This window comes from Phacochoerus africanus, chromosome 4 (genome assembly GCF_016906955.1).
Source record: "Phacochoerus africanus isolate WHEZ1 chromosome 4, ROS_Pafr_v1, whole genome shotgun sequence".
NCBI lineage: Eukaryota > Metazoa > Chordata > Mammalia > Artiodactyla > Suidae > Phacochoerus > Phacochoerus africanus.
This window is the reverse complement of record NC_062547.1, coordinates 65,758,220-65,784,057: the sequence shown is the minus strand read 5'-3', so window position 1 is coordinate 65,784,057 and position 25,838 is coordinate 65,758,220. Positions and strand designations below refer to the sequence as shown.

Genomic DNA, 25,838 nt, shown 5'->3' with positions numbered 1-25,838 from the left:
CGCTGCATACAGAGACATCAAACAGGCCCTGCCGAGGAAGTCCCACGTCACTGTGGTTAGGGTGGCTCCTCCCAGCCCAGCCCCCGGCTGGCGCTGTGCTCTTTCTTGCCAGTCAGGGCCCCTGCCTCCCATCACCCTGGTGACATGCTGTGTTATGGACTGAGCAGAGATCCCACCACCTGCCCCCTCGTGAGGGCACCAGCCACTCCCCACATCCCGCAAAGTACATTATGTGGTAGCCCCAGTTCACTGCCACTAACTCTTTCATTTCACTGCCCCAAACTGGGGCTGGGAGCACCAGGAAAGCCCTTGCCTACCCACCTACCGTTCAGAAGGACCGAGAGGTTCCAGGGGATCAGTGGGGACCCCCAGTCAGGTGCCTGAAATCCCCAGGGCAGGGTCTGTCCAGGTGTTGCTCCTGGGCACTGGTGGGGTGAGTCAGATAGGAATAGCCCCCAGGCCTGGCCCAGCCCCCACCTGAGGACTGACTCACCACCCACCCAGAACCGGATGACATCAGGGCCTGGCCGGCCACCCTCACTTGGCACTGGGCCAGAATGGGGGCGCCCAAGAGGTGTCACATCTGGCTGCCCTCTCCCCTCTGATCGGAACCCGGCAGGCGCAGGGTTAAGGAGGGGCCCTCCTGGGGGTCTCCCCCCAATCCCATCTCCCCCTTTTCTCGGGGATTTCGGGCCCCAGCCCCTCTGACGTCACTGGGGGTTGCTATGGCAACTGGCCGAAGTTCCCAAATAAAATTACCGCGGGCGGGTTAAGTTTCCTAGGAGGCAGCCGACGGGTAAACAATGGCGGTGGCAGGCGGGGCCGGCGAGGGGCAGTCTCCCCCTCCCACCCCTCAGTCTGCTGGGACCCGGGGGTCCCCAGGGCGAGGAACTGGGTCCCCTCCACGCCCGGCCCCGAGAGCTCGTGAGCAACAGGGGACCTGGCGCGCAGATGGGGGACAGCGAGGCCACCGCCAAGATTGGGGGAGCCATGGGGGTGAGGGGGACCTCAGAAGGGAGGCTGGGTTGGCGGAGAACAAAGGGGGGACCTGAGGCCTGGGATCCTCCTTCTGCACACCCTGCCTCCCCCGCCCCGCCCCCGGCCGGCCGCCAGTCCAGCTGTGGCTGCTCCCAGCTGCCTGGCTCCCCACATCTGGCGGGCCGCGCACTCACTTCCTGTCGCCCCGGCTGCCTGGAGGGAGGTAAAAATAACCCTCCCCCTCCCCCTGCCGGCGGGAGCAGACGGCGGATCCTCCCGGCTTGGAGGAGGGAGAGGTCGAGCCGCCTCCTGGGAGAGGAGCACCCCCTCCCGCCGCCGCCGCCGCCGCCGCCCCCACCCCACCCCCCGAGGCAAACTCCCGTCCCGCCCACTGCCTCGGTGTCCTGGGAGGAGGGGCGCAAGTGGGGTGGTACAGATCCCAGGCTGCAAGGGGGGGATGCTGGGGAGTCTACTGCATTAGGAAGGGCTTTACCTGGGCCACCAGAAACCAAGGGAATCCAAGTTCCGCCGTGGAGGGAGTGGGGTGCCAGCTCTAATGTCTAGTGAACTGTAACCAACATGCCTAGGTTCCAATGGGGGGGTGCCACTCACTAACTATAAACAAGACACCAAAACAAAGCAAAACCAAAAAAACCCGCTCTGGGTCTCAGTTTACCTATCTGTAGAATAGAGATAATAGTAGTAGCCACTTCAAAGTATGATTGCTCCATCATTTTACCTATTATCATTTTCCCATCCCAAGCCCCCCCCCACACACACACACATCCTGGAGACCCTCAAGTACTGCCAGTTAAAAATACAGAACATTCCGAGTAGCCCTCATGGCCAGCTGAAATGAATAGGACTAGGAACCATGAGGTTGAAGGTTTGATCCTTGGCCTCACTCAGCTCAGTGGATCCCACGTGCATTGTGGTGAGCTGTGGTGTGGGTCACAGACACGGCTCGGATCCTGTGTTGCTGTGGCTGTGGCTGGCAGCTGTAGCTCCAATTAGACTCCTAGCCTGGGAACCTCCATATACAGCGGGTGCGGCCCTAAAAAGCAAGGGAAAAAAAAAATACAGAACACTCAGTTAAATTTGATTTTCAGATAAACAATGAATCATTTAGTATCAGTATGTCCCAAGCAATATTTGGGACATAATTTTACTAAAGGAAAAGAAAATTTTTTTAACTTGCTCTAGATCTGAAAATCAAATTTAACTGGGTCTCCTGTATTTTTATTTGCTAAATCTGGCAACTAACTGTATTTCTGAACCACCATCATTTCTAGCCTGAAAACACTCCAACAGTCTGGTCTCCCTGATCGCCTAGCTTCCGGCCTTACTCTTTCCATCCATTCTCCAGATGGAAATCCATTAAATCCAATCACATCTCCCTTCCACCATCCACGGAGTAAAGTTCCTCCATGAGCTTCCTTGTCACCCACAAGGCCCTGCGGTTCAAGTTCCCACCTTCTCTCCAAGCAGCCTTTCATACCACCTGCCAACTGATGAGATCCTTCAGGTCATAGGCCATCACCTCCTCTAAGAAGCTTTTCTCACCTCCCACCATGATCCTCCAACTTTTTTTTTTCCTTTTTAGGCTTGCACCTGCAGCATATGGAGGTTCCCAGGCTAGGGATCTAATTAGAGCTGCAGCTGAGGCCTACACCACAGCCACAGCAAAGCCAGATCCAAGCTGAGTTTGTGACCTACACCACAGCTTGAGGCAATGCCAGGCCCTTAACCCGCTGAGCAAGGCCAGGGATCAAACCCACATCCTCATGGATTCTAGTCAGGTTCTTAACCCATCGTTCTGCAACGGAACTCCCGACCTTCTGACTTTTGACTTTCCAGGGACCCTACTCTGGTCTCTGCCCTCAACCATTTAAGTGATTTACTCAATCATTTGAATAAAATGGTCACACACACCCCAAGTAGCTTTCCTGACAGAGGCAGGCGTGGGGAGAGGATGTCCCTGCCCTCTCTGCCCACCATTAGTACCTGCTCTTTTCCTTGCCCCACAGGGTCTGGGGCCCTGGCAAGCCCCTCATGCAGCCCTCTGTGGGCAGCTTGATCTTGGCCAGTATGGATCTGGGGGACTCTAGAGTGAACTAACGCTGGCTCTTGGGGAACCCTCTCCCAGCCCTCAAATAGCCTGGCAGCCTGGAAGGGGGCCTGGCCCAGCATCTGGAGAACACAACCTGTGTCAGTGACTCCCGAGGAGCCCACCTGGCCCCTATCACACCCTGACATGTCCCACCCAAGCCTCCATGTGGACCTGTCACACATATTCACAGACTCCCACATATATGACTACTGCAAGGAGGGGGCATGCACCCCACAGAGAGGGGCACAGGAGCCCCAAATCACGCTGTCTGGTTTCAATCTTGACACTCTGTCTCCTCTGGCAAAGGATTTTGCCTCTTGGTGATTCGGTTTCCTCATGTGAATAATACCAGTGCAATGTCAGCGCTTATGAACATCAGTTCATGTCCATTGATACATGTGTGTGTACATCAGAGCTTAAAACACAGAAAGTGCTTATTAAGTGCTAGTTCTTTTGAGAGTGCAGGGAAGGGGAAAAGCCAAAATCCCCCACCACAGCCCTCCTGAACCCCACCCCACCCCCAGGCCGGCTCCCCAAATCCTTCTGGGAAAATGGCTTTGACCGACAGATCACAGCTCTAGCCCAGTTCTCCAGGGCACGTTTCACCCCACAGCAGGTCCCCAGTGCGATCCCCTGACACTTGCACTGGCCTCCTGAAAACCAGGGGTGGGTATGACAGGGGGATCCTCTGTACCACCCCACCCCACCCCCACTCCATTGAAGCACTGCTGTCTCCTTAGCCCTCGTCTCAGTGCTAACCAGTCCTGCAGGCCTGATCTGGGTCCACAATCTGAATCAAACCATCGTGTCCCGGAACCTCGGCTGCCACCCTGCTGGAGGATCGAACCCGGGCCCTCAAGAGCGGGCGGGGCGTGGGGTTGGGGGAGGGATCGGGGGCAGTTGCCAGGCAACGCGCTGTTTGTTGGCGCGGGGGGGGGGGGCGGGGCCCGAGAGCGCAGTGACTCACAGCGGCGTGATGCGGGCGGGCGAGGCGCCCGGCAGCCTGGCGGGCGGCCCGGCCCCGGCTGGCCCTGGCGGCTGGAGGGGCCCGGCAGCGGGGGCGCCCCAGCCCCCCCCATGTGGGCGCCCAAGGCCGTTTGGGAAACGGCGGGAGCAAGCCCGGACTCCCGGACTCTGTTCGAATCCCGGGCCAGCCTCTCACACTCAGGTGTGACTCACACGCTCGTTGCCTCAGAGTGCTAACCAGTAAAATGGAAGCGACATTGCAGGATGCAGTAACCCGTTACTGGTGCACAAGGCAGTTGGGATCTTTACCCATTTACACCGGGATGACTTTGGTATGTCCCAGCACCAGCACTGGGTTTGTTCTTCTTCTTGTGTCTTTGGGCAAACTTCATAATCTCACCCATCTTCAGTTTCCCCATCTGTTAAAGGAGGTAGCAAGAATGCCCTGCTTCTCCTGTGGTTTAGGGATTCCATGAATCAACAGTAAGACAGTAGCTGGCACATCTCAGTACAGGCGTCTGAACTCCCCGCTCCCCTCTCCAAAGAAGAGAGGGAGTGTGGGAAGTTTTCTCTGGTCCAAGCCCTATAGGACAAGGAGGCCAGGGCAGGGCGAGAACCCCCAGAAATTATTGCCCGCCACAGGCCCAGGGTAGGGTGGCATAAACCTGGCTGCAGAGGCCCCCATCCCAAAGCTGGTGCTGGCACCTGCTGCAAGCAAGCATAGGGGGGGCCTGGACGTGAGTCACTGCCCAGCAATGAGTGAGTCACAAAGGGCGTGGTCCCCAGGCAGCCCCCCTCCCCCACCGTCCCAGCGTCTCCTACAAAGGCCCTTTGAGAAGGGTTCCCCACCCTCCTCCCCCAGCCCCTAGGCCCTCTGGGGGAGGTGGGCTGTGGGACCAAGGCCCTGGTGGGCTGCCCCCAGGAGCCTATCCCCGGCCAGGGAGGCGCCAGACTGCTTCCGCAATGTCTGTGAAAAGTCACCGTGGGCAGTCGGGCGTCCCCAGGGAGGGGGCTTCCAGGCTGCCTGAGTCACTTGGGGGACAGTGGAGGGTCACACGCATAGGGCGGGCAAATTGAGTCAGGCTGTCTGGTTGCGAGGGTAGGCAGGGGCCTTGGAATCAGGCTTTGGAACCATTATCCTTCCCACCCCAGAGAGGCTGCAACTCAGGGAAGCCCATGACTTTTGGCAGGAAACAAGGGAGCTGGGGACACGTGTGGCCACATCTCCCCGGCTGTACTGCCTCTCCACCCAGGCCTCCCCTCCTTGCCTACCCTAAGGGCTTCTCCTCACCATTGCTGACCCTCTGTTTTGTTGTGGTTGTTGTTTTCTTTTTTTGGCTGCCCCACAGCCTATGGAGTTCCCAGGCCAGGAATCAGATTGGAGCCACAGTTGCGACCTAATCCGCAGCTGTGGCAACGCCAGATCCTTAACCCACTGTGTGGGCCAGGGATAGAACCTGCATCCCAGCCACCGATCCCATTGCACCACAGTGGGAACTCCCATATCCGTCCCTCTTAACCTTAGTGTGGGAGGGCAGCAGGGCCTGGACCAGACTGAGAAGAGAGAGACGCTCCACTGGGAGGCAAAATATAAGGGTGCACTAAAACACTCAGTAGCCAAGTTAAAATTTTTTTTTTCTTTTTAGGGCCACACCCACAGCATATGGAAGTTCCCAGGCTAGGGGTCCAATTGGAGCTGTAGCTGCCTGCCTACACCACAGCAACACCAGATCTGAGCTGCATCTGCAACCTACACCACAATTCACAACAATGCCAGATCCTTACTTAACCCACTGAGCAAGGCCAGGGATCTAACCCAAATCCTCAAGGATTCTAGTTGGGTTCTTAACCTGCTGAGCCACAATGGGAACTCCTAAATATTTTTTTATAACAGCTTTATTGAGATAAAATTCACGAACCATACAATTGACCTATTTAAATACTTGAGAGTTCCTGCCGTGGAGCAGTGGGTTAAGGATCCGGCATTGCCATAGCTGCAAGGTAAATCACAGCTGCAGCTCAGATTCAGTCCCTGGCCTGGGAACTTCCATATGCCATGGGTGTGGCCAAAGAGGAAAGAAAATTCAATGTCTTTAATATATTCACAGTTGTGTAACCATCACCACAATCAATTTCAGAACATCTTCACTATCCCCTAAAGAAATCGAGTACTTAGGAGTTCCCGTCATGGCACAGTGGTTAATGAATCTGACTAGGAACCATGAGGTTTCGGGTTTGATCCCTGCCCTTGCTCAGTGGGTTAAGGATCCGGCGTTGCTGTGAGCTGTGGTGTAGGTCGCAGACGTGGCTCGGATCCTGCATTGCTGTGGCTCTGGTGTAGGCTGGCAGCTACAGCTCCAATTAGACCCCTAGCTTGGGAAACTCCATATGCCGCGGGAGCGGCCCAAGAATTGGCAAAAAGACAAAAAATAAAATAAAATAAAATAGATCTAAAAAAAAAAGAAAAAGAAATCGAGTACTTAGATGTACAGCTGAATCACTTTGTTGTACACCTGAACCTAACACAACATTTAAGTTAAGACACTCCAATATGGGAGTTCCCTTCGTGGCTCAGCGGTTAACGAACCTGAGGAACCTGAGTAGGATCCGTGAGGATGTGGGCTCCATCCCTAGCCTCGCTCAGTGGGCTAAGGATCCAGCATTGCTGTGAGCTGTGGTATAGGCCGGCAGCTGTAGCTCCAATTCGACCCCTAGCCTGGGAACCTCCATATGCCGTGGGAATGGCCCTAAAAAAAAAGAAAAAAAGAAAAAAAAAAGAGAGAGACTCCAATATAATGTAAAAGTAGTTCCCGTCGTGGCGCAGTGGTTAACGAATCCAACTAGGAACCATGAGGTTGCGGGTTCGGTCCCTGCCCTTGCTCAGTGGGTTAACGATCCGGCGTTGCCGTGAGCTATGGTGTAGGTTGCAGCCGCGGCTTGGATCCCGCGTTGCTGTGGCTCTGGCGTAGGCTAGTGGCTACAGCTCCGATTAGACCCCTAGCCTGGGAACCTCCATATGCCACGGGAGTGGCCCAAAGAAATAGCAAAAAGACAAAAAAAAAAAAAAAAGAAAAGAAAGAAATTCAGTAGCCATAAGTGGTCACTCCCCCATCCTCCCCTAGTCCCTGGTACCTTTCAACTACTTTCTGTCTCCATGTGTGAAGGGACTGGTACAATGGGACTTGTGACTGGCTTCATTCACTTTTCAAGATGCATACATGTTATGGCACGTCTCACTACTTCATTCCTTTTTATTGCCAAATCGTACATGGTACAGATATGCCACATTTTTTCAAATCCATTCATCAGTTAATGGACACTTGGGTGTTTTTCACTCTTCGGCTAACATGAATAAAGCTGCTCTGAACAATTCATGTACGAGTTTTTGTGTGGGAAATCAAATAATACAGACAGGATTCTATAGGGCTGGGATTATGGAGATACAAGTGAGGTGAATCATATGAGGGCAAAAGCAGGTCCTGTCTAGATCTGTGCTTTCCCAATGAGGTTGCCACTTGTCACTTGGCTCTTGAGTGCCTGAAATGTGGCTAGTCCAACTCGAGATGTGTTGTCAAACTAAATTTTATTTTTGACCACGATGGCAGCATGAGGAATTTCCCAGACCAGGGATCAAACCCAAGCCACAGAAGCGACTGGAGCCATGACAGTGACAACACTGGATCCTTAAGTTGCTGAGCCACCAGGGAACCCCCAGAACTAAATTTTTTTCAAAGAATGGAAAGTATCTCATTGAGAATTTTTGAAATCTGGATGGCATGTTAAAAGAATGCTATGTCTTTTTTTTTTTTTTTTTGCAGCTTTGGTTCTCACTTAAGATCCAGTAAATTTATTTATTTATTTTGTTTGTTTGTTTTTTGTCTTTTTGCCATTTCTTGGGCCGCTCCCGCGGCATATGGGAGGTTCCCAGGCTAGGGGTCAAATCGGAGCTGTAACCACCAGCCTATGCCAGGGCCACAGCAACTCGGGATCCGAGCCGTGTCTGCGACCTACACCACAGCTTACGGCAACGCCGGATCGTTAACCCACTGAGCAAGGGCAGGGACCAAACCCGCAACCTCATGGTTCCTAGTCGGATTTGTTAACCACTGCGCCACGACAGGAACTCCCAGAATGCTATGTCTTGGTTCAGTTGCATATATTATTAACTTTCAATTCACCTGTTTCATTTTACTTTTCGTAATAGGGCTAATAGATTTTTTTTTTCCTTCACTTTTTAGGGTTGCCGGTGCAGCATATGGAAGTTCCCAGGAGACTAGGGGTTGAATTAGAGATGCAGCTGCCAGTCTACGCCACAGCCACAGCAACACCAGATCCGAGCCACATCTGTGACCTACACCACAGCTCACAACAATGCTGGATCCTTAACCCACTGAGCAAAGCCAGGGATCGAACCTGCATCCTCATGGATATTAGGTTTGTTTCCACTAAGCCATAATGGGAACTCCCACTTTCTTTCCCTTTTTTTTTTTAAGAAATTTTTAAAGTGACACGTGGGGAGTTCCTGTTGTGGCTCAGCAGTAATGAATCTGACTGGTATCCATGGGGATGTGGGTTCAATCCCTGGCCTTGCTTAGTGGGTTGAGGATCCGGCGTTGCTGTGAGCTGTGGTGTAGGTGGCAGACACGGCTCGAATCTCCTGTTGCCGTGGCTGTCCTGTAGGCTGGCGGCCAGGGAACTTCCATATGCCACAGGTGCAGCCCTAAAAAGCTTAAAAAAAAAAAAAAAAGACACATGTGGCAGCTCACGTTTTGGCTCATAGTTTATTTTGTGGTACTCCTGTTGGAGAGCGCCTCGCTTGGCTCCCTGCCTCTGTTTCCTTCCTTAGCATTTAATTCTCCAGGGGTTGCCTGATCACACCATTGACAAGTTGCTGAGTCAGGCCAATTTCCCCAGTCACTGCTGTCCTCGACCTCTATATAGAATCTGTCACCTTTACCACTCCCTCCTTGGCCACAGGACACTACATTTTTCTGACGGCCCTCCTCCATCTTTGTGCACTGCTTCTCAGATGCTCTGTTCCCCGGGCCCAGCTTTGGTCACCACATATGGATGACTTCTCCCCACCCCTGAGTATCTCCTCCTGGGTAGCCCACAGGTGCCTCTAACTCAACCTACCCACCCTTCCTCCTTGGTTCCTCGGCTCCCACACTTGGTCTACCTCGGGGACCTGTCCACCCAGCTTCCTGAAACTGCCCATTTCCACCTGTCCCCCGGGCCTCTGTCCCAACCCAAGCCAACGGATAGCCACACTGGTCTCCCCACTGGCCCTCTGTGTCCACCCTTGTCCTGGTTGATTCAGGCCGTGGTTGCACACTGTATACATTTGTCAAAACTCATAGACCTGTATAAAGGTTGAATTGTCCTCTCTGTAAATGATACCTCAATAAACCTAACTAAAAATAAAAACCTGGAGTTTCCGTTGTGGCTCAGGGGTTAAGAACCCGACTAGTAACCATGAGGATGTGGGTTTGATCCCTGGCCTCGCTTGGTGGGTTAAATATCCAGTGTTGCTGCAAGCTGTGGCATAGGTTGCAGAAGCAGCTTGGATCCTGCATTGCTGTGGCAGTGGTACAGGTCAGCAGCTGTAGCTCTGGTTCAACCCCTAGCCTAGGAACTTCCATGAGCTGCAGGTGCAGCCCTAAAAAAGAAAAATAAACAAAAATAAAAATACCCCACCCCCCAAATCCTCCTGTCCTACTTATATCTAAACTCACTGGTCGTCAAGGCCCTTCATGACCTCACCTCCTCCACACCTTCCCTATATTCCCTTGTACTTCTGGCTTTCGGCACTGAAAACTCTTCACTGCAACCAGCTAACTAAGTGACTGTCCACCATGCCAGATAGTGGCAGGCAGGTGCCACATCTTTGTTGTTCCCCCAATGTGCCAGGAACATGGTAATTATCCATATGTCCATAGAACAGTCTAAGACTTTGCTGTCAGTGCTCCAGTGGTGATCAAGACAGAGCTTCCTGCCCTGAAGGAGTTGACATGTGACTACAGGAGTCAGACAAGAAACAAGAATATGCAGTAAAACATACAGTGTGTTCAAAGGTGATAGGGTGATGAAAAAAATAGAGCAGGATAAAGCAACGGGGTAAGAGTTTAAATGAGGGGAACAAGGAAGGTTTCACTGAAGAGGGGATATTTAAGCAGAGACCTGAAGGAGGTAAAGGAGGCGGTCATGCAGGTGTCTGGGGAAGAGAGGCCTTGGCAGAGGGGACGGGCTGTGTAAAGGCCCTGAGGCTGGACCACGCCTGGTGTGTCTGAGGAAAAGTGAGGAGGCCTGTGTGACTGAGCAGAGGAAGCCAGGGAGGGAGTGGGGGAGAGGCAGGGAGGGGACAGGATAGAGTGTGCAGGGTCTAGGGGAGGACTTGGGGTTTTGGTGTGAATGAAATGGAAGCCATGGAGGGTTCTGAGCAGAGGAGGGACATGGCAGGCCCGAGGTGTTCACAGTTGCCCTTCCTTGGGCTGTGGTAGAACAGACTGTGTGAGGTGGGGGCAGGGAGAGCATGGAGGTGGCAATGTCCTAGGTCCAGGAGAGACACGATGAGGGCCGGACCTGGGTGGGGGCTTCTGGAGAAGGTAGGATCCTAGGTGCTGTTTAGAGAGGACAGTAACTGAATTTGTTAACAGTTCGCATTTGTTTGTTCGTTTGTTTGTCTTTTTAACGCTGTACCCGTGGCATATGGAGGTTCCCAGGCTAGGGGTCTAATCAGAGCTAGAGCTGCCAGCCTGTGCCACAGCCACAGCAATGCCAGATCTGAGCCATGTCTGCGAACTACACCACAGCTCACGGCAGCACTGGATCCCCAACTCACTGAGCGAGGCCAGAGATGGAACCCACAACCTCATGGTTCCTAGTCGCATTCATTTCTGCTACACCAAGACATGAACTCCAGATTGCATTTGGTAGGACAGGTTTTGGCCCAAGCTGGAAGGACGCAGTTGCCATTTCCGGAGACGGGGAAGATGTCTGGAGAAGCTTGTTTGTGGTTGAGGGAACGAGCTCCCAGCCCAGGGCCTCGTTTGGACCTGGAGCGTTCCTGCCCAGACTCCGGTTGGGTGCGGAGGAAGGTGTCCTCCTAGCCTGGGCCTCGCCTTCTCGAACTTTCCTCTTGGCTGACTGCTGGGTGTGCCAGCTACACACACATCTGGGCACACACGGGCACCGCCCAAGACCCCACTGCAGGGCATCCCCCTTCCCATGGCCACAGCCTTGGCAGGGGTGGTCCCTGGGGGTTGGGGCTTGATGGAGCTGAGAAGGGCCTTCTTGTTGACATACCCACCAGGCCTACATCTGGTCCTGGAGGAGACCCCCAAGGGGACATGAGGTGACATGGGGTAGGAAATCTCTCAGGGGGTAGGTTCAGGAAGGGCTGCTGCTGAGTCACAGCCCTGGGTCCCCTATGAGTCAGCACTGGCAGGGGCCCCAGGAACTGGGGGCTGGGGTGGGGTGGGGAGGACAGTTCCCACGCCAGAAGGAACCAGGAGGTTTGGGCACTGGGGCTTCCCCCACTGCCCCTCCCATCCTGTGCTGGGCTCCAGGGGATATTCAAAGGACTTTGGGGTGAGGGTGGGACTGACCACTGGGCTTGGATCCAGGAATCCTCTCTCCTGGTCTGACCCAGTTCAGGAATGCAGAGGCTGCCCGCCCAGCCTGTGTTGCCGCAAGTAGAGCTAGATATTAAGAGGGATCACGTGCCAGTGAGGCATTGCTAGGGACCTGAGTTCTAGGGGGCTTTATTCAAGAAATGCCTCCTTTCTTCTGGGGCCCCTGCATTTTGGGGCCTCATAAGCTGGGGGTTGGGAAGGGCTGCGAGAAAGAGGAACTGAGAGCCAGCCTGCGCGAATAGGGGAGGGCTCTGGTGTCTGCTGCCCCCTGCTGCTGGATGCGGGAAGCTCAGCAGGCCGGAAAGCTGGCTGGAGGGCTTCAAGATAATCCTGAAAGGAAGATGGGTTAAGGTCCGGCCACAGGATCCCAGCTCTGCAGCCTACAGGCTGTGCCTCCCTGGGCAAGGGTCAGCTCCTCTCTGGGCTTCAGCTACCCATCTGTGAAAATTACAATATCCACTTCATTGGTTTGCTGGGAAGAGTCTGAGATGATTTGAATGGAATGAATAAATGTATATTCCAAAGACATCCCCCCCCCACTTTTCAGTTAGAAGGGGGAGGATACACAAAAGACACCAACAAAGCTGTCCCCACCCACAGAGGCGCAATTACTATTTACTCTCATCCTCTTCCTTACATGCCCCTCCCCTCCAGGGAATCACCATCCCTGTGGGAGAAGTCAGGTATAGAGTAGGGTTGAACCCCCACCCTCCTAGGCCAGTTGGAGCTTGGCTTTCTGGGCAGAAATCTAAAGGAAGTGGGGAAGGTATGGGAAAGGGAGACTTGGAGAAAGGAGAAACTGAGGCAGGACAGTGGTGAGGGGACCAGAATTGAGGGACATGACCAGGTGGAGAAGGACCATGGCCCCACAAGGGTTAAAGCCTGGGCTTAAGGGGGCGGGGGGAGCTCGAGGGTTTCCTTTACCCTCTCCAGGACTGGAGTGGGGGGTAGATCAATAAATAGAATGAGAAATCTGTCAGCTCAGTCCTGGCCAATGGGAGCCACATGGCACCACAGTCTGCCCTGAGGTGACCTCCTTCCACCAGCCATGGTGGCTACAACAAGCAGGGGCTGTGTATGTTGTTGGGAAGCATATGGGGGGATCTGTGTGCAGATCCCTGGAGGAATCCTCAGCCAATGTACTTTCCTGCTGTGCATGCCCATGTACCTGGGTGTGTGTGTGGGAGGGGGCTCTGTGTAAGCATCTCCAGGAGATCAGGAGAACCCCAACCGTTGTACAACTTTTGAGTCCACCTGCTTTATGTGACCTGTGTACCTGGTCTGAGTGTGTGCCTATACCAGCTGGTACTAGGTACACACATCCTCAAGTGTCCCTGTATTTCGTGTGTCCTTACGGAGCCCTGTGGCCCCAGGGCCCTGTGCTAGGGGGTTGCAGGTGTGTGTTGGTTCTATGAATTCCGGTGTGACTCTGCACTTTGTACATGAGTGATTGTGCATATATTTGACTGTCTGTGAACTTTGCGTGTCTGTGCGTGCCTCTGAGACCACATACCTGACATGTCTCTAGGGGTGTGTTTCTGTTCTGTGTATATATCCATGTGTTGTGTCTGTGTATCTGTGTGTGTTGAGCTATTGTGCATCAGGGTGATCCCATGGCTGTGCACCTGATGAGTGGGGAGGTATGTTGGTTCTATGTTTACACCTGTATGTCTGTATACCTTGTGTATGCCCCTGGGGCTTGTGCGTGTGTCAATATTTTTTATGTGTTCCCTTGGGATTCTCTATGTACTATATTTCAGTTCTGAGGACTTCCTCCTGTCCCTCAGATGTGGTGTGTTATCTTGCATGTGTCCGTGTGGCCTTTGGTGTCCCTGCCTTTATAGCTGGGTTTTAAGGACATCCTGGTGTGGCTGGTGCCTCTGCCTGTCTTACTATTCCCTCCCTTGGGTTTGTGTCTGGAAGACCCCTGCACACCCTTCCCTGTGTTTGTGGTTCGCATGCCTTTGTGCGCGTGTGCTCCCCGTGCGCCTTTGAGGTCTGCGTGCATCTGGGTTCCAGCGTGCGCCCGCTCGAGCCCCTGTGTCCCCGTGTCCCCTGTGCGGGGGCCCGGGAGCTGCGTCCTGGAGCCCTATGGGCATCCCTGCTTTCGTTCCCCTGCGCCTGGCAGGAGGCCTAGGGGCGCATAAGGCCGCGGCTGGACCCACCGCCCGGCACGGCGCTGGGAGGAGGGAGGGGGGCGGCGGCGGCGGCGGCGGGGAGCGCGGGCACGTCACCGAGACAGACAGGAGGGCGGGCGGGAGGCGCGGCCGCGGGTTCGAGCCGGCGCCGGAGCCCCGCGGCCCCCTCCCCCTGCCCGGGGCCGGGGGAGCCCCTGGCCAGCCCGGGAGCCGCCAAAATGCAATTTCCCGTGCAGGCGCCTCGGCTCGGGGGGCTTTTCCTGGCAGGTTTTGGACAGAAGAGGGGAAACACGGCGGCGGCCCAAAACGAGGTGAGCTCGGGCGCCCGGCGGGCCGGGGGCGCGGGCGGGGCGGGGGCCGCCCGCGGGGCGGGGGTTCGGCAAGACGGGGCGGCGGCGGGACCCGGCCGCAACCCCTTCGCGCACCTGCTCGCGGCCGGGGGGCGGGCGCCCCGGCCTCTGCAGCCCGGCCCTCCATTGTTGCGGCGGCTGGGGAAGGGGGGCGGGGAGGCCCCGGCGGCATCTCTGCGTCTGGCCTTCCCCGTGAAGGGGCCCCCGGGAGGACCAGCTACTCCCCCACCCACGGGACAGACCCACAAGTCCCGAGCGAGGGCCGCCGCGGGGAGGGCGGGCCGAGATACCCCCTTCGGCGGGGACCCGTGACGAGGGTCGTAGGAGCAGCGGTGCCCAGGCTGCCTGACACCTGACCGCAGGAGGCCCCGGGACAGGGCGGCGGCGAGCTTTGTTCTTGGGGGCGCAGAGTGGGTGGGGGCCTCGGATATCCAGGACCGGGAGAGGCTCCGGCCCGGTGCGGGCATTCGGGAAGGCGCTCCCGGCCAAGTTCATGGGCATGCAGGCCTGCGCGGGCCCTGCGAAGACCGATCCTGGCAGAGGCCCCCGCTCCGGCCTGGCTGCAGCCGCGGGCCCGGGACTGCAGCGGCGCCGCCTGCCGGAACCCCGGCGCCCTCCGCGGGCTCCCCGCTGGCCTGTCTTTACGGCCCCCGCAGCTGCAGGGTATTTACTGGAGCCAAGGTTTGCTAACAGGAACACGCCCTCCAAAAGTGGTTATAAAAGGGAAAAATGGGCCAGAATCCCACTGGTGGGAGCACTTTTTAAAGGGCCAGGGCACTTTTCACAGAGACTTCGCCCTGGAGGGCATGCGGGGGCGGGGGGGGGGGAATGGGTGTTGAGAGGCTACAGAAGATCCCCTCATTGGGTGATCGGAGCTGAGAAGTAACCCCCACCCCGCTCCATTTCAGTTTTCCCACATCGCCTTTCCCACCCATTCGCCACCTCCCTGGACTGCTCACAGATACATTTACAGAGTCACAAATAGATATCCCCAAATCGCTGATGAAGACCCCAAAATTCACATCCTTTACTCAGACATACATCTCTGCATTATACTCACATCACCTGCAGGAATGCTGATGCACACATGCACACACACAGTCACCCATCATAACACTGCCACGTGGGCACACACATCACTCACAAGGACGCGGACATCCAGGACTGACACCCGTGAGAAAAGTGCCACACGGGAAAATGAAGCTGCCACCGGCTGGAGTAGACACAGCCTTGCATACAGCACTGACAAACACATAGTTTTCTACAGCACACACAGATACTCCTATGCTCACTGCCCCATGGGCACCTATGGGCTGGCACCCAGAGTTATTGTGACAACAGCAGGTAGGTAAATGTCCCAATACAGTTACATACAGACACCATTATTTACAAGAAGTTGGACACGCACACCGAGCTGTCCATGTGCTCGCCCAGGCAAGGACACACTCACAGTCACCCAGACAACCTGACACACATATACAGAAGGTGCAAGGCCTGCATAGATGCTTAACATCCTGATATAGGGTTTTAGTGATCTTGACCTGCACAGAGTAAAACTGACCCTCCTAGACACCCATCATAATGCTGTCACCCACAAACAGATAGGGACACTCTAGTAGTACCTACACCCCTAATAACCCACCCCGACACTTGATATACCCTTGGACACCTACAATAACACTGACCCACAGACAGACACAATAACACATGCACAGTGGAAATGATGTATAGGAAAAACACACGGGGACATACAGACACCCACAGTCACCTGGACACCCAACCAATTCAGCACTTGATTATTGAGCAGCTTTTATGCACCAGACACTGTTCTAGCACTGGGGATATGAGAGATGAAGATCCCGGCCCTGGAGTTCCTTCTGTGGCATAGCCAGTTAAGGATACGGCTCTGCAGCCGCTCAGGTCACTGCAGAGACTCAGGTTCAATCCCCTGCCCAGGAACTTCCATATACCATGGGTTCAGCCAAGAAAAAGAAAGATCCCTGCTCTCCCGGGTCTAAAATTTCCATGAGGAAGGTCAGGGAGCATCATAATCTGATGACAAAGACCACAGTCACCCACAGTGACACTGATAGATGCCAGACACCACATACACACTGGCTCACACATCTACCTGCAATTACCAACAATTAGCCTGACACATACCCACGGTCACACTAACATCCACACGCAAACAGAAGCCCACAGGAGTGCACACACACACACAACTGCCATAGAGATAGCTGCTCACTGTCGTACACCCCCACCTGGACTTAAAGACACCCACACACCCCTCAAGAGAGCCTACCAGGGTAGCTCAGACCCCAAGCCCACCACAGTCCCCTGGGAACAGGCCCATAGGCAGCCACTACCTGCATTTTTGCAGATGGAGCCCACCCTGACCCAGACACAGGGTCACCCTGCACTACGAGCCTCAGAGAAGTGTCTGAATTTCTCATCAACCTGCCCTAGGCCCTTCCACAGCCCCCAACCCTCAGGAGCCTTCTCGGCTCTCCCAGCCCTGGCCCCACGTCGCTGGTGGACTTAAGAAGGAAGCTCGAGCTCCTGCCCCACTGGCTGCCCCCAGATCTGGGCAGGACAGACAAGCATCTTGTCTGAGGACAAGGCATCAAAAGACTGAGCAGCCAGCAGCAGGAGAAGAAGCTGGGGAGACAGCCTGGGGAGGGCAGGGTGGGAACCTGAGAGGCCATGCAGGTACCGTGGAAATGAGGGAGACCCTGCCCACCAGTCTAGACAGCCTGGGTCATCAACAGGACCCCACATGAGGACCCCTAGGCACACTGCCACTGCAAGTCGTCTTATAATGGGCTCTTTGTCTGAACGGCTCTACCACCTCCTCTCCCGGGTGCCTCCCAGGTCCATGCACGCACACACACACACACACACACACACACACACACACACACACAAGGGCACAGACACAGGGACATATGCACATGAGGACACACGCAGGGGCACACAGGCCACTAGACACCCCCTGGAAGCCCTGCATCTCTGACCTTGTGCTGCCTCCCCAATCCCTCCTCCGGCCCCCGCCACCTTGTTCTTCAACTTGACAGCAGGGTTGCCTCCATCCATTGCCTGTCCATCTGTCTCCACTGGGACCCTTCACCTCTGACCCTGACCCCTGGGCCCATGCCAGCTGCCTTGCCTTCCTGGAGCTGGGGGTGGGGGGTGGGGTGGGAGTAGGCTCTGGGTCAGCATGGCTTCTGAAAGGCTACCCCTCATCTCACTCATTCCCAGCCCGCTGCCCGGACAGACCCTCCCAGCTGGGGTGTAAGGTCCCAGGGATGAGGATGAGGAAGAAGCTGGCCCTGAACGGCACCCCCACTTTGCACCAAGCCCTGAGGTTGGGGGTGGGAGGAGACAGCTTCCTGCTTCCTTCCCTGTTGGGCTTCAAAGTCAGACTGGAGGCCCAGCTGGACCCCAGAAGGCCTCAGAACACTTGACCGGAGGAACAGTCAGCCCCCTGCCTAAGAAACCCAGGTCTAGGCAGTGAGAGTCTGCTTTTCACCAAAGGCCAGCCCCAGACATGGAGGGGAGATGAGGTGTAAAGGGCCAGACACACACAGGCAGCCCCCTGACAAGCCCGACACAGGCACAAACAGCAGGGCTGTAGACCCAGACAAATACTGGCCTGTGAGGGGCGCAGTCAGACCCAGGCAGCAAGACCCAGACAGATAGACACCTAGAGCAGGAAGCCTACACTGACCACAACAAAGGGAGACATCAGACCCCAGGTTGGCCCAGACAGCTGCTCCCCCGTAGGAGGGGTCTGGGGACCCTCACGCCCCCTCCCACCCCTCCCTTTGGCCCGAAGACCCGCCCTCTTGCCTCAGCCCCGCCTACTGGACCGTCCTTCCCCAGACTAGGGAGAGCCCCTACTGGAACCTACCTCCTAAGTAGGTCAAGGTCGAAGCCCTCAGGGAAGCGAGAGGAGAAGAGGCACAAGAGGAGAAGCAGTGTCTTGGGGAGTCCCCTTGCCTGATGACCCTGCATTCTAGCCTCACGGTCATTAAAAACAAAGCTTTTTAGGAACTGCCAAGAGAGTTCTGTTCCAAACTCTCAGAGCCTCACTTTCCTCATGGATACAAAATGTATCCTAATAATAGGATATATAAAGATGATGATGATAATGATTATTATTACTTCTGCCCTCTGACGCACCCTCCTCTCCTAGCTTTCTGCTTGTTAGAACTACCCTCCTCAAAGCAGGAGACCCCGACATGTCCCCTCAGAAGGGCCTGGATACCCTGTGCTGGAATGGGGCCCTACCGGCCGGGCCACAGTAGAGAGCACCCCACTGGGAGCTCCAGACGGGTGGGCACGTGATTGGACCCCAGCCCAGGTGGGCGATGCCCGCGGGCGGGGGCTCCATGATGTGGAATTTCGGGGGGGACGCGGGTCTTGCGAGGTCGGGCTCTGAAGGAAGGGGTCCAGTTTGAGGGAAGGTCCTGCCAGGGCAGACCTTAGCGGGGTTGAGCTCCAAGGGAACGGTCATGGGGACTCCGTAGGGACGCTGTTCCTGGGGGTCTAGGCAGGCGGACTTTTGAGGTTCTAGAGGGCTGGGCTCTGTAGTCCTGGGCGCTCCGGGAGCCAGCCGAAGGTGGAAGGGAGCAGGCGTGGGCTCTGAGAATGGGGCCCCCGACAGGCCTTGGGGGAACTGGGCGCTTTGAAGTCCGGCTGTGGGGGCGGGTTTGATGGAGGTTTAGTTTGGGGGCGGGGCTACAGGGAGTCTAACTGGGCGGCCTTTAGAGGGAGGGTCCTAGGGACGTGCAATATGGGGGTGGCCTTTGAGGGGCGGGTCTTGGGGTGGGGCCTGAGTCGGTGGCTTCCGAGGGGCCGGTCTCCGGAGGCGGGCTCTAAGTGGGAATCTCGCGGGGTGGAGCTTCTAGGGCTGTGCTGCCTTTGGACGCCTCCAGAGGGTCATCTCCGAGTTCACGCAAGCTCTGTACACTTGGGGGCCCCCACCCGCCTTAGTTATGCCAAGGGGTTCTTCCCTTTGGGGCTCAATATTGCCCTCAGTGAAATGGGGAGAGGCTGGAAATTTGAAGTCTCCTCCCAGGCCGTTCTCAGGGGGCCTCAGATCCAGATGGGAAGTGATCTGCTGTGAGACTGCTCGTGGGGGCACCCGAGGGAGCGGGCACCCAGTTCTGAGCGGCCCCTAGAGAGAAGGACTAGAGGCCCAGTTTGCGGATGAAGAAATGGGGAGCGGGCATCATCTTGCCGCACGCAGGCAGAGCCTGAGCAGGGATCCGACCGCAACCCATTTTGAGGCCCTTGGGTGATCGAACCTGCACCCGGCATGATGGGGCAACCGTACCTGTGGCTTGGGCGCTGACCCCCAGAAGAGCCCGAGTCCAGATGCCTGAGACCCTGCGGGCGGGCAGCCGGTGTCCTCTGTGGTCCTCGTGCTGCTCCCAGTCCAGTGGGCAAATGAACCAGCAGGTGGGGCCTGGTAGCCGCCGGTATGCGGGGCTGAATTTGCAAAGTGGAGACTCTGACAACCCCCCGGGGTTGTTGTGATTCATAAACAATCGTGCCCCGGAACACGGTGAAGCTCACAGAAGGTATTACATTGTATTAAAACGACTTGTTTATCTCTCTGTTGCATCGATGTCCCGGGGGCTAGGAACTGCTTGGCAGCCAGACTTCTTGGGGCCACTAGGAATTCTGCCCCAGCCTTTCAGTAGTCGTATCCTCTGGCCTCAGTCTCCCAAACTGACAAATGTGAGTAACATGCACCCTCGAGGGCCGTTTTCAGGATGATTTGAGTAAAGGCGTGAAAAGGCAAGCCTAGTACTGCTACATTTACATAGCAATGGCGACATAAGTATCTGCTTCATTCTTTATATTCATATTCTGCTTTTTCCGGGTCCTGGAGCAGAAAGTTGGCACCTAATGACTCCTTGCTGCTTTAATGATTCTATAGGTGCCTTATTCTCTCCCCTCTCTTCCTTCACCCTATCCTGTTCCCTGACCCCTACCCAGCCACTGCTCTCAGTCCCCTGAGAAGTTGCCAAGGGTTTGGGGGAACATTCAACCTGTCGGTGAGTTTGGGCAGCTCAGGCAAACCATCGACCGTTGAGTGGACCCCGAGGCCTGGAACTGCCGTCCACCCATCATGACCCCTCACCTTCCAGATCTGGAGTAGGGGAGGCAGGGGAACCTGAACACATCCTCTCCCTTAGGCCACAGCGAAGGTCACAATCAACATTCATTGTTGTCGGTGGGTTGTGAGACGGAGGCCAGACCCACCGAGGGATGAATGTCACTGTGGCTGGGCCGGACACAGCCTAAGCAGAATGGGATGGGGGGCAAAACCCACCCTGGTTTTCCCCCTACCCAAAAATGCTCAGCCAGTACTTGACCCTGGCCCTGGCCTCTCACCCCTTGGGGAGGGCTGGTATCTGTGATCCTTATGGACACAGGCTGGATCTGGGAAATAAAGCCGGGAGGGTTGGGAATCACAGGCTCCCAGCTAGGCAGCCGTAAAAGCTTTCTGAAAGAGATCCATGAGCCCTGCTCCCAGAAGGCTCAATAAAGTTTTGTTGAATGAATGAATGAATGAGGTGGGAAGGCGGTACAGTACCTCTTCCTTGCTCCTTGCCTGGTACCACAGACCTCTGCTTTACCTTCAGTTGCCCACCTAGAACCTCAACGCCAGCTGATCCTTCCACCTGCTAGTCTGTGCCCCACCTGGGTGACTCCTAGGCATACTGCATCCTCCTGAGATTGAGCTGAGGTTTCATTTGACAGGAAGATCAAGGCACTGGAGAGTGCTAGGGGTCCCTTCCTTGACGCACCCTGAACCTATGCCCTCCTCCACCCCCCATAAAGTTTGGCCTCACCCCCTTTCCCAGGACTAGAACAGGCAGCCTACCCAACACGTAGCTTGTGGCTCCAGCTCTGGTAACTGGGCATGGAGGAGGTAGGCTTTGTGCTTGTCTTTGTGAATAACCCCAAGGGTATGTGGCTTCATACTTGAGTTTGTTCATCTATTAAATTGTTTCCATTGACAAGGGGTGTGAAAGCTCCCTGAAGGAGACCAGAGCTGGGAGCCTTGGTCCTTGTCCCCCCCACCCCTAAAAGCCAGGTCCATTTTCCTTCCAAAGACAGCCATAACATCGGCAGCTTCCCCTACCCCCCGACTTCCCCAAAGAGCCCAAGGGTACCCGCCCCACCCCCAACCCAGGAAAAGGAAGAAACAAGTTACTAAGTTACTGGTCACATCAATGCCTGTCTTGGGGGTGGGGCTTCCAACCCCCCCCCAATCACCCTGTGGGGCAGGAGTGGCAGGCCTCCTCCAAGAAGGGGTAGCCAGGGGTAGCCCTTCCAGTGCCCTCTGGGTAGGGTGTATGGCTCCACTCTGCTGGTGCCCCCTGCATCCTGTGTCTTGTCACCCCCCCCTCACTCCCAGCCCACCCAGGGACCATGCATTCCCTTGGCAGGTGCATTTTTGGAGGAGCAGCAGCAAGCCCCCCTGTGACAATAAGGAACCTCCCACAGCCTGCTCCTCCCTCTTCACACCCCCTTGGAGGTATAAGGAGGGAACTGACAGCCCAGACTCCTCGGCTCCAGAGAGAGAAAGGGAGGGGCAGGGGGAAGCGGGTAGAAGGACAATCTTTGGGGTGGCTGGGTTTCTTCTCTCTCTCTGCCCTTCCACCTGGTACACTTTGCCCAGCCATGGGGACCTTCAACCTGTGGACAGATTACCTGGGTTTGGCACGCCTGGTGGGGGCTCTGCGTGGGGAAGAGGAGCCTGAGACGAGGCTGGACCCCCAGCCAGCACCAGTGCCAGGACCAGAGGGTCAGAGGTCCAGCCCGGAATCCTCACCAGCTCCTGAACGCCTGTGCTCTTTCTGCAAACACAATGGCGAATCCCGGGCCATCTACCAGTCCCACGTGCTCAAGGATGAAGCGGGCCGAGTTCTGTGCCCCATTCTTCGAGACTACGTGTGCCCCCAGTGCGGTGCCACACGCGAGCGTGCCCATACCCGCCGCTTCTGCCCTCTCACCAGCCAGGGCTACACCTCTGTCTACAGCTACACCACCCGCAACTCGGCCGGCAAGAAGCTGGCCCGCCCGGACAAGGCGAGGACACAGGACTCTGGACATCGGCGAGGAGGAGGAGGAGGAGGAGGTGCCAGCACAGGTGGCTGAGGGGACTCACTGGGCTGGGAGGGGGGGGGCTCTGCCCTGGGCTGAGCCCCACGGGGCCTCTATGAAGTGGGATTAACCCCAGGGGGTTTCCCACTTCAGAAGGTTACACAGAGATAATCCATGTAGAAAGTTCAGAACAGTCTTCTGGATCTGTTGCTCTAGATCTGTTGTTCTTTGGGCAAGCTGGGGTTGGGGTTCCCTGTTTGGCCTCGAGCAAGGCACTCTACCTCTCTGGTCCTATAGGGGAAAGGCCGTCTTTTTCTCTCTTTCTTTCTTTCTTTCTTTCTTTCTTTCTTTCTTTCTTTCTTTCTTTCTTTCTTTCTCTCTCTCTCTCTCTCTTTCTTTCTCTTTCTTTCTTTCCTTCCTTCTTTCTTTCCTTCTTTCTTTCTTTCGCTTTTTAGGGCCATATCCGAGGCATATGGAGGTTCCCAGGCTAGGGAGCCAGTCGGAGCTGCAGCCTCTGTCCTATGCCACAGCCACAGCAACACCAGATCCGAGCTGAAACTTTGACCTACACCACAGCCCACGGGAATGCTGGATCTTTTTTTTTTTTTTTTTTGTCTTTTGTCTTTTTGCTATTTCTTGGGCCGCTCCTGCAGCATATGGAGGTTCCCAGGCTAGGGGTCGAATCGGAGCTGTAGCCGCCAGCCTACGCCAGAGCCACAGCAACTCGGGATCCGAGCCGCGTCTGCAACCTACACCACAGCTCACGGCAACACCAGATCGTTAACCCACTGAGCAAGGGCAGGGACCGAACCTACCACCTCATGGTTCCTAGTCGGATTCGTTAACCACTGCGCCACGACGGTAACTCCGAGAACGCTGGATCTTTACCCACTGAGCGAGGCCAGGGATAGAACTCCCATCCTCATGAATACTGGTCCAGTTTGTTACTGTTGAGCCACAATGGGAACTCCAATGCCATCCTTTTCCAAGTGCAGGGTGATCTGGCAAGGAGGCTGTGGAGACTGGCGGTGGCTCTGTGGACAAGTATAGAGGGGTTTCAATCCTGCTTGGTGCTTAGGAGCTGTGTGACTAGAGGAAATTCCTCAGCTCAGAGAAACTGAGCTTCAGTTGTAACCCATATAGTTTGTGAGGCTTGTCCTGTGCCAAGTGCCAGGCTGGGCTTGGCCCACAGTGAACAGGGTAGGTGGGAGATTGACAGTTAAAACACAGGCATGGGGGAGCCTAGAGGAAGCACCTGAGCCAGAGAAGGGGGTCCAGGAGGGCCTGGAGAAAGTGACTTCTGGAAGCCTAATTCAGTTTGGTGGAGCGCTAAAGAGTGGCCTGGGCATTGGGGTTTGTGCAGGAACTTAGTGTAATTCAGTGTGTCTGGCATGGAGCATGTGTGCATGTATGGGAGGAGTGTCAGAGATTTCAGGGGTGGCAAAAGGGCCTATAGGTCCTTGCTGGTCACCTTAAAGACTTTAGACTTGGGCATTAGGAAACCAAGGAAGGGACAAGACCAGGTCTGTGTGTTAAGAGTACATTAGGAGTTCCCGTCGTGGCGCAGTGGTTAACGAATCCGACTAGGAACCATGAGGTTGCGGGTTTGATCCCTGCCCTTGCTCAGTGGGTTAACGACCCCGCGTTGCCGTGAGGTGTGGTGTAGGTTGCAGACGCGGCTCAGATCCTGCGTTGCTGTGGCTCTGGCGTAGGCTGGTGGCTACAGCTCCGATTCGACCCCTAGCCTGGGAACCTCCATATGCCGCGGGAGCGGCCCAAGAAATAGCAAAAAAACAAAAACAAAACAAACAAAGAGTACGTTAGACTGTGGCTAACGGGTTGGACTGTGGCTAATGGCTGGACTGTGGGGACAGACTTGAAAGTGTTGAAGAGGCTGGTCCTCAAGTCACGAGTGCCAGCACCTGGGGAAACGTCAGGTTGGAGGGGAGTACCATGAGTTCGCTGTGTGTGGATCAGCTCAGGAGGGTGCTGGGGATGAAGCTTAGAAGAGAGCTGTGGCTGGAACCTCCCTGAGTTTTAAAGGTCTCTCCCCACACTGCACAACCCACTGCATGGAGTTTCCCCGCCCCCCAGCTTCCTCATCAGGTGCCAATCCCCGTTCTGCAGGTCTGGTTAGGCCTGAGCATCTGCATTCCTAACCAGCTCCCCTTGACGCTGCCATGCAGCAAGGCCACAGACCCAGGCAGGCTTTGAGTAGCTCCGGCTGCAATGGCAGTAGTTATTATTACAGATGCGAAAGGCCTCAGCTTCTGCAGGGTTTTAAAAGAGAAACCCATTTTGGCAACTTTAATTGCCTTTGGGGAAGTCAGCCAACAGCGGAGACGGGTCTAACGGGGGTGGGGGGCGGTAGCCCCGCCCATTTGGGTGCCCCGAGTAGGTACTGCCTCTCTTATCAGACTGTGAGCTCCCCCGGAAGTGACTGGGCGGCAGGACCCCTCCCCATCCCCGCAGCTATGCAGTGAACACTTGTTAGAAGGGTGGAGACTGTCTCCAGGAGAAGACAGTATTTCCTGTGAGGTCTGATGAGGTCCAAGTGGGCGACGTGGGAAGCTAAAGGAACGTAGAGATGATGGTCCCTGAATCTTCCTTTTTACTCTTAAGTCCGAGGGAACCTCAAAACTTGCCTCGCGGGGTGGGGAGGCCGGAAGAGCCCTCACCAAGATATTGGCACAGAGAGGCTGCCTGAGGCTGTCCTCTCCGGTGACATTCTGGGTTTAACAATCTGGGCTTCATTCCCAGAGTCCTATGGCCGCGAGGGGGCAGCACGGCGGGAGTGAGTTGGAGTTTCTGTGCCTCGTGACTGGCACTGGTTCCCACCTGGCCCGCCCTGGTCCGGGCTTGTCACAAGGGTGCTATTCCATATAAAACCTCCAGGTGGCGCCAGAGCCCAGGCATCGCTGCAGGTTGAGCCGGTACTTCTGGAGCTTTCAATCATCGCCTATTATTAAATGTTTTTCTCCTCCTCCCTCGACTTTTAAAATCCAGGTTCCAAAGGTGCCGGGAAGTCTTCTGGAACTTCTCCGTCTCCCTGCTGTCCCTCCACTTCTGCCTAAGAGGCTGGCGCGAGCAGGACGGAGATGCTGCCTTCACCTGGGGATGGGGACCCAGGCTCAGTGGAGGAGGCTGGGTTTCAGGGACGACCTACCCTTCGCGGATCCGCCCCTGCCCCCAGCCTGGGGGCCCTGCAAGGGAGCCAGGCCTGGAAGCTCGGCCAAAAGAGAGCCGCCCCTTTCTCCCCATCTCCCACCCCAAGAAAGGAGGTGGTCCTCTGGCAACCCTGCCCTCCTTCCCCAGCGCTGGGCACCCAGTTAGCACTCAATAAATGCTTATGTATGGATCTCAGCGTTATACAAGGCCCAGTCTTGGGACATGGTAGTGGGAACAAAGCAGAAGGGGCTGAGGCCCTTCCTCTCCTGGCTGCATCCCTCAGCCCCACATGTTACTCTGACCTCCACTTTCCCCAACTGCTCTTTGAATTTCTGTTCACCCTGGGGTGCCCAAGTGATCTGCTTTA

General features: G+C 55.7%; 1 protein-coding gene across 1 annotated transcript; it reads left to right on the top strand.

Moving 5' to 3' along the window:
- The first annotated feature begins 20,061 nt into the window (after positions 1 to 20,061).
- NANOS3 (nanos C2HC-type zinc finger 3) lies at positions 20,062 to 25,650 on the top strand. The gene is made up of 2 exons (XM_047776872.1): positions 20,062 to 22,349; positions 25,310 to 25,650. The coding sequence occupies exons 1-2, from the start codon at positions 21,629 to 21,631 to the stop codon at positions 25,375 to 25,377; spliced, it is 789 nt and encodes a 262-aa protein (XP_047632828.1). The 5' UTR covers positions 20,062 to 21,628; the 3' UTR covers positions 25,378 to 25,650.
- The last annotated feature ends 188 nt before the right edge of the window (positions 25,651 to 25,838 follow it).

What these genes read in the sequence shown, in the direction of transcription:
- NANOS3 (XM_047776872.1), top strand. Translation starts at nt 21,629, where the DNA reads ATGCATTCCCTTGGCAGGTGCATTTTTGGAGGAGCAGCAGCAAGCCCC. An exon ending in AGGAGGAGGTGCCAGCACAG is followed by an intron (nt 22,350 to 25,309) that starts GTGGCTGAGGGG and finishes TTTAAAATCCAG; the next exon opens with GTTCCAAAGGTGCCGGGAAG.